At 39.8% G+C, this 15,482-nt stretch overlaps 3 protein-coding genes across 4 annotated transcripts; 2 read left to right on the top strand and 1 right to left on the bottom strand.

The window, feature by feature from the left end:
* Positions 1–29: 29 nt before the first annotated feature.
* On the top strand, positions 30–3,576 carry echs1 (enoyl CoA hydratase, short chain, 1, mitochondrial). Its single transcript, XM_026308938.2, has 8 exons — positions 30–177; positions 1,280–1,477; positions 1,592–1,719; positions 1,930–2,029; positions 2,121–2,225; positions 2,749–2,868; positions 2,955–3,022; positions 3,125–3,576. The coding sequence occupies exons 1-8, from the start codon at positions 87–89 to the stop codon at positions 3,188–3,190; spliced, it is 876 nt and encodes a 291-aa protein (XP_026164723.1). The 5' UTR covers positions 30–86; the 3' UTR covers positions 3,191–3,576.
* Positions 3,577–6,118: 2,542 nt separating this feature from the next.
* On the top strand, positions 6,119–7,590 carry fuom (fucose mutarotase). The gene is made up of 6 exons (XM_026308954.1): positions 6,119–6,240; positions 6,349–6,417; positions 6,514–6,584; positions 6,680–6,778; positions 6,876–6,949; positions 7,254–7,590. Exons 1-6 carry the CDS (start codon positions 6,156–6,158, stop codon positions 7,318–7,320), a joined length of 465 nt encoding a protein of 154 aa, XP_026164739.1. The 5' UTR covers positions 6,119–6,155; the 3' UTR covers positions 7,321–7,590.
* On the bottom strand, positions 7,591–9,222 carry LOC113131550 (uncharacterized). 2 transcript variants are annotated; one of them, XM_026308942.1, is made up of 4 exons: positions 9,163–9,222; positions 8,937–9,000; positions 8,481–8,518; positions 7,591–8,397 (listed from the first exon to the last, which is right to left on the bottom strand). In XM_026308942.1, the coding sequence occupies exons 3-4, from the start codon at positions 8,503–8,505 to the stop codon at positions 7,712–7,714; spliced, it is 711 nt and encodes a 236-aa protein (XP_026164727.1). In that variant the 5' UTR covers positions 8,506–8,518; positions 8,937–9,000; positions 9,163–9,222; the 3' UTR covers positions 7,591–7,711. The 2 variants fall into 2 exon arrangements, with proteins under 2 accessions (XP_026164727.1, XP_026164726.1); XM_026308941.1 differs by having other exon boundaries at positions 7,591–8,405; positions 9,163–9,216.
* Between the last annotated feature and the right edge of the window lie 6,260 nt (positions 9,223–15,482).

Genomic DNA, 15,482 nt, shown 5'->3' on the forward strand with positions numbered 1-15,482 from the left:
GGCAGTAACATGCCACTTGATGACAAACACCAAAGAAGAAGACGCACAGCCATCACCCTGTCCTTAGCATCTGTCCTTTCGCGGTCATGGCTTTCCTCTGCAGAAGCTCCGCGTTGCTGCTGAAGCCCTGCAAAGCAGCGCCGTCCGTCCTGTCTGCCGCCCGGCTCTGCAGCTCAGGTGCGTGATGAAAAGCCCCAGGCCGGGGTCGGTTTGTTGGGGCTGCACGAGCAGCTGTGGCTCTGCTGCCACAATATCAAGAAACCTGCGTCACTGAGTAGGCGACGGGTGTGGAGCAGGGAGGCTCTGGCCAACTTGGTGTGAGGACAGGTTCGAAATCAGCGACACGGAAAACTAGGATTTGAATGTTTGAAAATACATTTTGAATGTGAAAATGTTGGTTTCAAAACTGAAAGCAATGATTCAAACCTTTGAAAATAAAATTTGAATATCTGAAAAGGCTTCATTCTTTTCAGTGTTACAAATAAGTCTTAAAGTTTTAAAACTTGCTTTGCAAACATTCAACTCTGTCCTTTCATTGTTTCAACTCGTTTGTTTTTTTTTTGTTTTTTGTTTTTGCAGTGTCAGATCGCATTTCTGACCCAGAAAGATCTGAAACTTTACAGAAGACCGGGGCGGGAGCTCACAGAAACTGGTAGCTTCAGATCATTTTTGCATGTTAAGACAGGGTCAGAATGAGCAGATCTGAAACTCTGAAAAAAAGAGTGTTGAATGTCTGAAAAAAGTGAGTTGAATGTTTGCAAAGCACGTTTTAAAACTTTAAGAGATTTATTTGTAACACTGAAAAGAATGAAGCATTTTTTTCAGATCTTCAAATGTTATTTTCAAAGGTTTGAATCATAGATTTCAGTTTTGAAACCAAAACTTTCACATTCAAAATGTATTTTCAAACATTCAAATCCTAGTTTTCAGTGTCGCTGATTCCGAACCTGTCCTCACCTCCTAAAAGTTTGGGTTTTCTATGACATTTCTGTGTATTCATTAGTGTTACTGGTGAGAGATGAAGGTCATTTCTAATATGTTGACATGAGGACAAGTATTCTAAGGGGAAACTTCACCTTAAAAACATAACAGAACGTTTGGCAGCTCAATTGTATGTTGGGTAATGTAGGCACCAAGTTTTAACAAAGATATGGGCTTTCAAATATCTCTAGTTCTACTGCACTGGTTTAGACCTGTTTTTAATTTTCACTTCATTGTTATAGGAGTGCACAACAGTCTGATTAATCTGACCATCAGTGTTGGTTTTGTCCTCATGCAGGTGCTCAGTATGAGTACATTCTGGTGGATAAGCGAGGTGAGAATAAAAATGTGGGTTTGATCCAGCTGAATCGGCCTAAAGCCCTCAATGCTTTGTGTGACGGGCTGATGAAGGAGATGGGACAGGCCCTGGATGGCTTTGAAACTGATGGTGACATTGGAGCTATCGTCATCACCGGCAGCGACAGAGCCTTTGCTGGTGAGGGATCTGAGTGCTTGTTCTGGCACCTTAACTCCTGCGAGGAGGAGGAGACGTACAATAAACTGTTTACAATGTGATATCAGCAGTAAGATCAGCTTCTGTGTATTTTAGCGGGAGCAGACATCAAAGAGATGCAGAATCGAACCTTTCAGGAGTGTTACGGTGGAAACTTCCTGGCTCACTGGAACAGAGTGTCCACGGTGAAGAAGCCTGTGATTGCAGCCGTCAATGGGTTTGCTGTGAGCGTCTTTTTATTTTATTTAGGTCATTTATTGTATTTGAGCACAGGTAGTGTTTTACAGCAGGCAAAAGAAAACAGCACACAAACACTACGTTCAAATTACAATTAAAAACCTTCTAGAGCAAAAAAAATGTGAACTTTGGTGAAAGGCTCACTGGCTTCTTTGTGCTGTTTCCATGTTTTCTTACTTTACTTTCTTCTGTTTCAGCTGGGTGGAGGCTGTGAGCTGGCAATGATGTGTGACATCATCTATGCCGGAGAGAAGGCGCAGTTTGGCCAACCGGAGATCCTCTTAGGGACCATTCCCGGTAAAGTATTTCTAATAAAGTCATTTAGTACACCAAGGTTGTCATGTTCTACTTTTTGGAGCTGCTGTTCATGACACCTGTCTACCTGCAGGGGCGGGGGGCACCCAGCGGCTGACCCACGCTGTGGGCAAATCCCTGGCTATGGAGATGGTACTAACAGGAGACAGGATTAATGCTCAAGAAGCCAAACAATCAGGTAACAGCGGCGTTGGAAAGTACTCAAGTATTCCACTTAAAGCTACAGTATGTGCGGAAGTAAAAGAAAACCCCCAAAGTTACGTATTTTAGGTTCAAGTACAGTTCTTATTAGTACAATTAGTAATCTGTTTCATCCAGTGTTATATGTAAACTACAGATTCATTTTATGACTCACTGCTGGGGACCCAACCTATATTGGGAACTATTGCACAAAATTACTTAATTGTATTTCAAGTACCAACAGCACTATGCTTTTTACAAACTGGACCATTAATTGGTTGAATAATGTAATATGTATGTAATATGTCATTCACAGAGGCCATTTTCCTGCAGAATGAGTTTTACTACTGCACTTTTAGGACCCTGAATGAAGTTCTTTAGATTTTTTTTTTTTTTAGGTTGTTCTGCTGGTACGTTTACCTAAAGAAACTGAATGAAGTGGTAATGTCTTTACAGCATAGGCACTTGGCTAAAGATGGAATATGATCTTATTTCATTAGGCTGTGCTCTGTATTTCTCAGGCTTAGTGAGTAAAGTTTATCCTGTGGACCAGGTGGTGCCTGAAGCTGTAAAATGTGGGGAGAAAATTGCTGCCAACTCCAAACTGGTCTCTGCTATGGCTAAAGAGGCTGTTAACGCAGGTGTGTAAAATAGTTGGAATTAATTACAAAAATTGATATTTTTAAGCTTTCTGTTTTGTCTGACCTGTTCGCTGATGCGGTTACAGCTTTTGAACTGACTTTGGCTGAGGGGAGTCGTTTGGAAAAGCGTTTATTCCACGCTACCTTCGCCACAGTAAGTAAAGGAGTCAATCCGAGACCCAGTGATAGGGATGACTTGAGTTTGACAGTCCAGTCATGATGCGTGTGTGTGTGTTGTGTTTTTTCTTCCTTGCAGGATGATCGTAGAGAAGGCATGACAGCGTTTGTGGAGAAGAGAAAGGCTAGTTTCCAGGACAAGTAGAAAAAAGCAGATCAGGAGTTTGCCAAGCCAATAAAGTTCAGGAGGTTTTTTTCTTCATCTGAGTTCAATCATGCAAAAGTCCTGATCGTAGCCTAACAAGGAAGATGTTTTAAATTTGGATGCAGTACTGAGTGACTGAGCGCACAAAGAGTGTCTTATCACAGTGAAACCTTTCCTGCCGGGGCTCAGTATAAACATGGAATGTGACCAGGGTGCAGGAGGGCAGTGGGTTTGTATGTGAATACCATTTGATTACTGTGCTGTAGTCAGTCTGTAACAGGAGGAATCGTCTTGATTACTTGTACTGACTTTGCCTGCATTTGTCTGCAGTTTGTAGGTAACTTGTTTCTGTACATTTTACAAATAAATCTTTAAAGTGGTTCTCAGTACTGTCACTCGTTTGAACAGAAATCAAAGGAGAATCATATGATTGCATATAATCTGTGACTCAAATAGGCTGCTTTAAGGGGCTGATCTCAGCCTCAGGAAATTCAATAAATAGTGTCAGCTACAAATCTAAAACCGAGAAGCTCAATGAACTAACAAATGGAGTCAGTTTAAGAAATGTGTATTCCAGACCACTAGGTGGCGCTTCTGCACAAAAGTACAGAAACAGGACACGGACAATAAATTCAATGAGGCTGTTACGCAGACGAGGCTTCACATACACATGCGTAAGTCATTAAGACCATGTAAGAAAATCATTAGATGGGCGGTTCAAAAATAGATTAATACAAATTAGCCTAAGTTGTATATTACATGTGCAGGCGATTTATAGGCCTATTGTTAATATATTCATCAGTTTTTATCAGTTTTGTCAAATGGGGGATTTAAATATCATCATTTAACCAGTGGACTCTGTTTAAGCTTCAGTACAAATGTCAGTGAATCAGGTTCTGTAATGTTTATCCTCATACTACAGTTTTATTTCAGCAGCAGTCCTCACATCTAGGTCTGTATGTTAAGTCTTATGCATCATCTATTGGCTTGAAATATTAGGGAACACATGAAACTATAATTTTGACTTCAAAGAAAACACCAGAACAAATTTGGTTAGTGTGCGCTTTCTCTGGACGTTCCAATCATAGCGTGGCACCTTTTTCATTCACTCTGATCTTCACACGGCGGTGCCCCGTATCTCCACAAGGCCATGGCCTAATTGATTTTTATTTTCATTCAATATTCCCCCGGAGCTGCCTGGGACAAAACTTTTAAAAAGGAGGAGGGAGGGGAAAAACTCGTCTCCTCAGTCCGCAAGGAATCACAAAAGTCTGCAGAGAGGACCCGAAAAGAAGCTCCTCTTTGAGGCTACCGAAAGGTCAAAATAATAAATGTAGACTCAATTGAGGCTCTCCGCACAGACAAAGGGGGCAAAACGTTACATTTTGGCAGCACAAACCCTCATAGCGTGATAAACTCATTTAAAGAAGCCCAAATAAAGAGAGAGCAGCATGGGTCCACAGAGGGTGAAAGGGGCTTTCAGTCCTGCAGACAGGCCTGGCTCCTGCAAGGTCCTTTTCTGTTGCCCTGCAGTCTCCAATCTCTCTCCAAAGACCACTTTCATATTCTTAAACTACACTGCAACTCTGGCCCTCAGTCATTTTGGTAACTGCATCTGGTTTACATCCAATTAATAGCCTATATAAAAAAGGAAGCAACAAGCTTCGATATTTTTCCACTGGGACACATTACTAAACCAATAGCCTGATAAACGTTTAGCTGGTAAAGGCTCTTGTAATATGATGTGGGTTGATTAGCAGGATCTATTTTACCTGGTATTGAACACAGACCACTACAAATAATACTGAGGCTAATATTACAGGAATACAGTAAAATTATATACTGCAGGTCTGGTATGCAAAAACATGACTTATATAACTAATATTTGATTTGACTGATGCAATAAAGTACCAAGATGTTTCTCCTGTCCATTATTAAGAGCAGCTGAATAAGGGTTGTAAAGTTCAGTATAAAGGCGCACATGCTAAACTCTGACTTGACTTTATAAAAGCCTTTTTATATGCAGATCGCCTTTTTTTATTTATTTTTGTTAAGCAACCCGGGACCTGCGGTCAGAGGAAGGATTTCTCAGCATTTTTCTACGATCCAGCTGAGAGTTTCTCTGGCTCAGATAAAACAGGACGGCTGGAGTGGTTTTCATCTGAAATATTTTCATTATCTCATATTCTTGGCAACAGGAAATAACATTGTCACCGGTGTCTGCACTGAATTATGCCCACCCAAGGGTGTCAGAAACACCACAGACCAAATCGTGTGTAATCTGTCATAGGCTACTAATTCTTCAGGCTATTTTATAGTCCCAGATAGGCTACCATGAAACCATTGGGCTATATATGTTTTGCTTAGTTTATTTGCAAAAGTTGCGGAAACATTTTGGAAATAATAATCCATCCATCTATCTTCTTCCGCTTATTCGGGTCCGGGTCGCGGATAATAACTGAACACAAAACATAAATAATAGCCTTGTTTTATAATAGCGGAATTATAGTACGTATCGACTTTTTTTCTTTACAATTTCAAATTACATTTAAAAAAGATTATAGACTGTTACATAACTAAATGTATTTGAGTAATTAATGGATTGTCTATATTTTTTTTAATTGGTGAGGTGCCCCGCTGACCAATCAAATTAGACGCGTTTCCTTTTGTCTACAAAGACGACGTTAAATATTAAGATAGTCAGCCTCAATATCATACAACAGCCTCAGCCGGTACACCAAAAAGTAAAAGACTAAAGTTTGGCTTGATAACGAACAGGAGATATCACCATGCGATTTGTTACCCACTAAACAGTTGTCGTTCTGCGTTAAAATATCCGTGTTAATAGGTTATATTTTTTTTGCCGGGTATCGCCTCCGAGCCCAAACAGAACCGGAAGTCAAGTGAAGTGAGTGCTCTCGCTTCGTTTAGACGTTCCGGTGCTCTCTGCTCTGTGTGGCTGAGTATGGTCGTACTGAAAGGAGTCCCCTCGGTTTTGTCGCCTGAACTGCTGTATGCTCTCGCTAAAATGGGCCACGGCGATGAACTGGGTATGACAAGCCTTTTGTACAGCCAGTAACACTGCCAGCCTGTGGCCTATAACGCTGTGTGCAGTCACTACAACAGCTCTCACACACTCACCAGCTTTCTTCTTTCAGTTCTTGCTGATGCAAATTTTCCAGCGTCGTCCATTTGTGCCTGTGGTCCTAAAGAGATAAGAGCTGATGGTAGGTAGACAAACAAACAAACAAACACACCTAATTGGAAGTGAAAATGATGGTGGAGGACTGGAGTAGCTAGTTATTTGTCTTCTCTTTATGTAGGTTTGCGAATCCCACAACTTTTGGAGGCCATTTTGAAGCTGTTGCCCCTGGATACCTATGTCCCCTCTCCGGTACAGGACCCACAGATCTAAAGTTGAAACCACAGTGATGTCTTGTTAATGTCCTGAGCTACTTTATTTATCTTCATTTAAATTTGTTTCCACAGGCTGCAGTCATGGATCTTGTAGATAGTGACAAACAGAGATGTGTTGCTGTCCCTGCGTGGGACACCTACACACAGCTGCTGGCTCAGGTTGGGTGTCAGGTAACACACGGTGATTAGAAAAATAAGGAGGTAACACAAAATAACTTTGGATTTCTTTGATTTTTGACTTTATGTGTCGATTTCTGTTTACACATAGAGTCCCCTTGAGAAGGTGGAAAGGTTTGATTTCTATGAACGAGCCAAAAAAGCCTATGCTGTTGTGGCGACTGGGTGTGTATTTTCATTTCTAGATCTTATCCAAGTGTTTTATTCTGTCGTCAAAAGCATGTGACCCTTTGTGAAAGGGTCTGTGTTTCACCAGCCTAATAATCAAACTTCATTCACTTTATGTTATTCTGATGAAGTATAAGATGTGTCCTGCAATTCAGAGGTCTGGAAAAAAAGGCTAATAACTATTATTTTAATTATAGGTCCATAGATTTTGCACAACAGATGTCTCATTATTTCAAACATGTATTTAAAAAAATCAAAATGAACATATTTTCCTATGTGTTATTTCCCCCTGTATACACAGGGAAACAGCTCTGTATGGTAACATCATACTGAAGAAGGGGGTCATTCCTGCTGAGCTGCTTCAGTAATACACCCACACTTTAAAGTAATGATGATCTCATGATCTACTAACAATTGCAATGATGTCTAGTGCAAATCAAGAGAAGGAGAATATTTAAGTGTAAACCCTATTTTCAGTTGTTCAGTTTCTACCAGATTATTTCAAAACATTATTGTCCCTGTTAATGTGCAGTTACTATTATGACTACTGTCTGATTAACCTCTAGTTCAAATGGAGCAGAAATTGTATATTTTAATGTTTATAATGTACATACATAGAAATAAATCAACATCTTGTATGAATGTCTTAAAGCATCTTTATTATCAAGATACATTTGAACGTATTTGTATGTTTGTATCACATGACACATCAGAAGAGCAGCCTGAAGTTCAGATGCACCTGCCTGTACATATTTATGATTAGTGGTGGTCAAAATGATCCAGATCTTCCTCTGGTTCGCTGTACTTCCTTTGAGATGGCAGTTCAACAGGAGCAGCAGCTTTAGCATCATCTTGGTAAGGGACAAGCTGTGGGTCTTTGTGGTACAGAACGTCCATGTCCTCTTCTGGCTGAATGTGAACTCTGACCTCACGTCTCAGCGGTTCCACCTGCACAAGTGAGCTCTGGTCATCATGATGATACAGGTAGTCCTCATCCTTCTCTGGTTCAGAGTATGAAGCACGGATCTCTGTGCCATCTTTGTATTTGGCCACTAGTGGGGCCAGATATATATTTATTTGCTCCCTCGCCTTGTGGTAGATTTCATCCCAGTCCTGCTCAGGTTCATCTGAGATCACCTTAACGAAAACCGGGTGGTCGATGTCATCTTTATCCTCCTCAGCTTCCTGATACTTGGATTCTTCCTCTGAGTTCTTATCTTGGGCGTCGTCAGCAGGGAGGGTGTCCAGGTTTTGGATTTGATCTTTAGGGATATCAACCAGTGAAAGGTGGTACATCTCTTCTTTGGCCTTCAGGTGCTGCTTGTCCAGTCCATTGCCTGCCATACTCTTCCAAATCTTCATGCTAGGGTCAACATCATAGTCAGTCTCATCCATGTGCTCTGGGGGCTCCACTTCAACCCCCCAGGACTTCATTTCTTTGTCATCTATGGACCTGAAATGAATAAGTTCTCATAGATCATATAAGATGATTCACTCTCCTTTAAAATTTTAGTAAATGGTAACTTACATAATTGTATCCTGGAATGCTTCATCTCTAAGTTTATTCTAAAAAAAAAACAACACAAATATTACATAACTTCTGTCCAAATATAAATTATTGACCACACAGTATTATTTAACTTATGATTTGAATATCAGAATCAGAATCGGTTTTATTGCCAGGTACAGCAAAGGACACTTTACAGTACTAGGAATTTGTCTTGGTGTCTGGAGCAAACACATATACAGGAATGGAGTATGTACATAGTTTTATAATAAACTAGAAACAAGAATAAGGAATAAAAATAAAGTAAAATAAAATAAATACTATGTATATACAGAAAAGTGAAGAGTGCGTGAAGTGTAGTGCACTTTAACAGTGTTAAAGTGAAAAGTGACTAGTTTTCACTTTAACACTGTTAAAGTGAAACGTGACTAGTTTTGGTTTTTTTTTTTCAGAGATTAGTGTAATGCGGATACATACCCAGGGTTTATATGGCTTTGCTGTGATAGCAAATATCAGAGAAATACAGACTATCAGAGAAAACCTAAAAGTGAAAAGACTTAGGCTTAATATCTAACTTTCAAGACATTACACAACCAATTCTTGCCTAGTCAAAGCAGCAACCTATGCAAATATATGAGGGATTAAAACCCTGGCTAGCTGCAATCAGCAAGAAACTCTTTGAGGAGATATTTAGTTTTCTTACCTGAACATGGTGCCTATTTTTGCTGTCAGCTCAATGTATTTGATCTGAGCAAAATAAAAATGTCCCTCCAATTGCACCAATAAAAAAGTTAGATTTTTCTGACCTTTGTATCCAGTGACGACAGGAACATGAGCAGTCAGTGATTTATCACTGCTTATCTAGTCTGTACATAATAAAGTGGCTCACCATTTAAAAACCATAAACTGCTTTTGAAATGTTTTGTCAATATTAAAGTTAAAAAGATCAATTCTAATAAGAGTGAATGAAATGTACTGAATATATACCTGGGCAGAATAACATTATAATATGTTTATAGTAAGCTACTCACATCTGTATATATGTTCATAGCACATCCATCTCTATATTATGTTCATAGCACTGCCATACTGTACATACTGTAGATACTTCACTTGCTGCTAATTGCACTTCTGGTTAGATGCTTATGTGTAATGACAATAAAGTTGAATCTAATCTAATCTAATCTAATCTAATATGGTAAGAAAACCCTTTGACCTTAAAGCTCAGGTTTAGATATCGTGAGACAAGGTTTATTATCATATATTGTGTACGTTTATGTAATAAACAATTAAATAAATGTTTTCATGCCACTAAAACAAACATTTGGCATCACTTTTTTCATTAAAGTAACTATTTGCCCTGTAAACAGCTTCATCTTTTATATAAACGCTGTATAAATTATAACTGACTTTATGAATCCATTTTATGCTTTACACACCTAAAACAGAAAACCTTTTCCAGTGACTCTGTTAAACGTCTGTAAACACTGCCATAAACTAATTTAGCTAATCTAACATGTACAGCCAATATGACTGATTTTCAGCTCTGTGTGTCAGTGTCCTCCTGATACAAACTACTGTCACAGAATGAACTATTCACTGCACCTCTTTCACTGTTCATTCAACAGTAGGTGAGTCATTAAGTTAACTTATAGGCTAATAATGTCTCATGACAACAGGATTCAACACATGCACACACACACACACACACACACACACACACACACACAGACACACAGACACACACACACACACATACACATTGTACAGTAGAACAGGAGCAGACAGACATGCTACATACTTCCTGCCCGGTTAAAGGGATGGCTCCACAGCGTCTGCTGGTTATCTGCCCTCTCTATCAGATCCATATGTACAAGTCCAATGATACCCTCAGGTCACTGAGTGGTCAGACTACTGTGTTCTACCCAAAAAGGCTCTCCCTAGGCAAGGACATGCTAGACATCTTTAAAATAATCTATTGAAAATGAAACAACTGCCGTCATTCTGCTTTTTGTGCTGTATTTGAAGTAAACACACTTAAAGGACTAGTTAGACATTTTGGGAAGCACGCAGAACCGTGCGGTTAAAAAAAGTTTGCAGAGAGCTGATGTGCTCACCTCAAAATTTTCAACTTGCACATCAAGCAAGCAGGTGGGTTCAAAACAGAAAGGGAGATGGAGAGGCTAGAGGACCGTATTCTGACTACAGCTTTATATCAGCTGAAAAGCTAATTTGCCAAAATATCAGTCTTTTCCATTAAATGAGATTTTCTTTATGATGAGAACCATAAAAAATTCATTTTGCTAACAAACTGCCAGTTACAGAGACAATGAGTCTGGGAGATGTAAGACATTATGGAAATACTCTGTCAGTCTCCCAGAAACCACAAGCCTGGGAGAGAAGACAACCCACAGCTCCAAGCCTTGGTTTGATGGATAAAGTGTGTTGAAACTTCTACCAATCCCCCCCTGTGTCCTCCACACATCAGTTAAACAGCTTTCACATGAAGCCCAGAGGCCAAGCAGCTACCAGCTCAGATTAACCACAAAACTCTGCTCCCTGAACTTCTAATGGTCCCACTGGCTTACTGGAAAAACATGCTCCTCTGTGGTTCAACCAGCCTCTGGTTGGCAGAACGCTGGGGCTCAGGAAATGAGTTGCTCTGCATTAGACTCCACTTCACTCCACCAAGGTGATGAATGTCAGAAAGTTTAAAAGAAGCAGCACAGGTATAAGAGTTAGTAAAGTTACTGTTTGTCACTTTTCCTTTTTCTAACATGTTTAACTGTTTTTTCTCTTTCAGCAGAGCCAGACTAGCTCTTTGTCTGTGCTCCCAGTCTTAGAGATAAGCAGTTCCTGGTATAGCATAATTTTAACCCAACATGCTAACGTCTTCTCATCAAACTGTAAGCACAGAAACCACTACTACTTTTATACATTATTGTATCTATTAGGAATGTTATAAGGCCCATGTATCGCTACTGTTTTGTCTTTGTGTTTGGAAGTGAAGCAGTTTACATATAACTGTGTAATTATAAGCCCTGGAATCAAATCAAGGAGCTCCTCATCTTTTGAACTACCCACAGGTGATGTGGGGATGATTGAACTTTTATGGTGTGTACAGATTGTGCCCTGACACATTCACAGTCCATCAGAGGCTTGGTTTGATCTGCCAAGTACACGAGGTGCAAATATGTTTCCCTCTTCCCACCACACTGCTGATTGGTACTTGTATCCCACTGTTGGTTACGTGCACTGGTGTGATTGTGTGATCGCACATGTATCATGTGAATGGCATGTCTTTCAAAAAATGTAAGGGGAACACTAAAGTCTTGAAGGAATGGGAGTTGTCAGCAAGTAATGATCGCTGGCAGTAAAGTGTGAAACACACATGATGCTGTTGCACAAAATGCAGAGAGGCAGCCAAGAATAAATTGCCTGTCTGTAACTATTTAAGTGCAGCATTAAGTCATGATTTATGTCTGTAATTCTGGGTTAGAAAACATGCTCTAAATGTTGCAGCTTGCAGTAATTTATGGGGGAAACCACCAAAGTGAATATTTGACTAAATTCCAGTCTTAAAATGAATGATCTTGGCTTCATTTTATTTCTAACTGTTTCTAGTTTTTGCATGAGGTGCCCTCCCTTGTGCATGTGCACGAATGTATATGTGTATAGTTTACAGAACCACATGCACATTGTGTAGTCAGATACAGTAGATTAATATGTCAATGCCACTGATGACAGCACTTTCTTCAAATTGTAACTGTAAGTATAGTATCTGATATCCTGGCCCTGCCCCAAAACCAGTAACAGCTTATTACATCTGAGGCTGTGAGGAATGTAGCCCTCATGTTTCTGCTTGACTTAAAGCGGCATCTTTATCATTACTTCTCTACTGGTAAAGAAGCAATTAGACAACAGAATATTAAACAGGTGACAATCAGCCAGACACACCAGACTCCATGCTCACTGTTTGAACTGCACTAATAAACAGAAGGCACTCCTGAGATGAAAACAGAAAAGTCACTCAGTCACACTAAAACAATCATCAGCACCAAAACCTCATCATCACCGTCATTACTATCAGTAAATCCCATAAAGGTCGTCCTGAGGCGCAGGCCTGTATTTGAGGCTAACCACTCCTCTGTCTTTATTCAGTCTTCCGTCATATCCCCCACACTCACAACATTTAGGAAAGCTGGGGTTTTCTAAATAACTAAAATTAACTCAATGATCTACAATTAACTTTAATTGATGCTTCACCAACACTCATTAAACACACATTAGACATCTCACGGTGGAGTTTAACCGCACAAATTACAGGGCTGGGGGAAGGACCTCCATGGAAGAGCGAAGAAGAACATGAAATGTTGTGACGATGGTCTGATGAGTGGGGAGCTGTCAGACTTGTGAAGCTGCAGTTAGAATTAGTGAGCCATCTGTTCAACAGTTACATGCAGGCTCATCAGCTGTCGGCTCTGCCTTTAACATGCTTTAATGGCAGTGCTTAATAAAACGTCTCTTCATTCTCCCCATCAACGATCAGGTGGCAAGTTAGGGGGGTAAAATGATGGGAGTGACAAGTCAGGCAGTCTGAGGTCTGGAGCCACCATACTATGGCTCCACAGATAATGTCTGAGACAGTTGTCTTGCGACAATAGCGCTGATGAGAGCTGGGACACATAAGGGGAGATTGATCAGGAGCTGCACAGCTACACAGGAGACACATAGAAAGAGGAACTTTCCCCTCTGCCTGTGATGTAACTGTTGACAGAAGACTGAGAAGCTCTTTGTACGTTTGAGAGGAGACGCAAAGGAATATGGTCGACTTTTTTGTCCATGGGAGCTTATCTGAAAAACTGATCTGAGTATCTGTTTGAAAGATGGCCATTAGCTGACACAGAACCATTACACACTGCTCTGATAGCACATATCAACATTGGAAATATTATATAATGACAGAGTAAACTCAGATGGTCCAAGTCTCTCACCCTCACACACACACAAACATACCTTACACCCTTATCCTGCCTCAATCACACCCCTCATAAACTCAGTAAACATGTGGGAGCTGTTAAAGTAAGTTTAGGGGCTATTTACTGTTTTGTACACTTCTCATTAAACATTTTCCACTCGAGGAGAGCTAATGTTTTGGAAGAAGAAAAGACACACCACAACACCACTTGGCACACGTGGCTCATTAAGAGATCTGCCCTCTACAGGATCAACCAGGGAAATGCAGAAACCAGTCTATCGGCTTTATATATATATATGGCTTTATCTGTTTTATCAGTTCTCTGAAACAACCTTTGAAGCTGATACAGCAGATAGTCATCTATTTATATCAGCAGCATTTACATAACATAACACAATTAGCATTGAAGTATTCATTTGAGGTCATATTTCTGGTCACCTCACAAATTTAGGTGCAATGTTCAGTCTCTCTTTTAGCTCTGTGTTGAGTTTCCACTCCTGATAATAAGAGGACTACACAATGCAATATACACATATCTGAATTTACTAACATCTAAGCATAGCAGAAAAAAGAAAAATGCCTCAAGGCTGGACTACATCAAAAAACTTTGGCCTCCTCCGGCACCCTTCGCCCCTTCCTAATCCAACCATTGAATGCCTCCTCACTGGAGTCCACTGCTCCCTGTCTGCCAGCTGGAGTACCCCTAACCTTTAACCTTTGACCCCCAGCACTGCAGAATTCATCACAGGCCAGTCAGCTAAATGAACTCTGTGGGGAGCGCATCCTGTGAAACACTGTCCTGATGACAGAGAGGTGAAACACAGCTGTTAACAGTGGGTACAGGTGTTACAGATGTTCTTAACACTGCCTTCACTGTCGCCCCTTCCTTCCCTTGATATTCACAACACATTGTATATTTAAGATCACAGAGCTCTTATCACTGTCTGTCATGCTCTGAATTAGTGTGTTTGAGTTTGCGTGTCATGGTCTCATCTGTACTGATGCTCCTGGGTTACATAGAGGTTCCTGCTGTTCCTTGATGGAAAGCTGCCTGCTACAGAGAGATCCAGTTACAAGAGCGCCATGCTTTCATCCTTATTAAAGAAACATGTGCCCGCACTGTGCAGTTATGTCAGCAGATGGCTTTTTATGCTTTTTATCTTTAGGTTTTTGTCAATATAGATAGAGACATGACACAGATACGTTTGACAAAACTCTCGTCTTTTAAAGGTCGTACACTTTCTCATAAGAAGTAAAAAGCCAATGAGAATATGTAAAGATTAATGAAGGACTTTTAATTGTTCCTGAGTGGATTTGATTTATGCTTTCTTTTATACTTTAAATACCACTGGTTTCTTTGTTACAGAGTCAAGGGATAATTAAAGACTCCCTGGTGACAAAGAATGTCAAACCCAGCTGATTCATTTTAAATGATTACTTAATCTTTGGTCTTCATTGTTTATCTACAACTAATTGAAGCATAGTTAAGGCTATTCTCATTTGCAGGCTTGACACCGCAAATTTCTAAACTTAGAAAGACCAATTTGTCAAAATCTCATATTCAAAGTATCTAATGCAAGTATCAGCATCTTTGAAAATCTGGAGTATTATCCTAGCAAGAAACATCCCATTGTCAGTCTGATGTTCCAAAGAGTTGTGTATGTTTTGATCAAGATCAGTGTTTCCCATTAGTAAGTATAAAAATAAGAATAAAAATATATGTAATCTGAAATATGGCAAAATTTGTATACAATCATAAATAAGACATACAGATCTGCATTTAATGAAATGAAAAACATCCTGGATTTAAGAATATGTGGTAATCAAAGAATATGTTGATAAGATAAACGTAGGTTCAGTGATCGGATATTAGTGGTTTATACACGGTCTCCAAAAATAACACATAAAAGCCTTAGAAGTCAGTAATCCTTTTATCAAGAAGTATTATTTGTTATATAGGTTGTCTATAGAAGTATATATTATTTATTTACAGTTCTGACCTGCTATTGTGTATGATTCAGCAACAGTTTTGTATGTTTCTATAT

This window comes from Mastacembelus armatus, chromosome 15, assembly GCF_900324485.2.
Source record: "Mastacembelus armatus chromosome 15, fMasArm1.2, whole genome shotgun sequence".
In the NCBI taxonomy this organism is placed as follows: domain Eukaryota; kingdom Metazoa; phylum Chordata; class Actinopteri; order Synbranchiformes; family Mastacembelidae; genus Mastacembelus; species Mastacembelus armatus.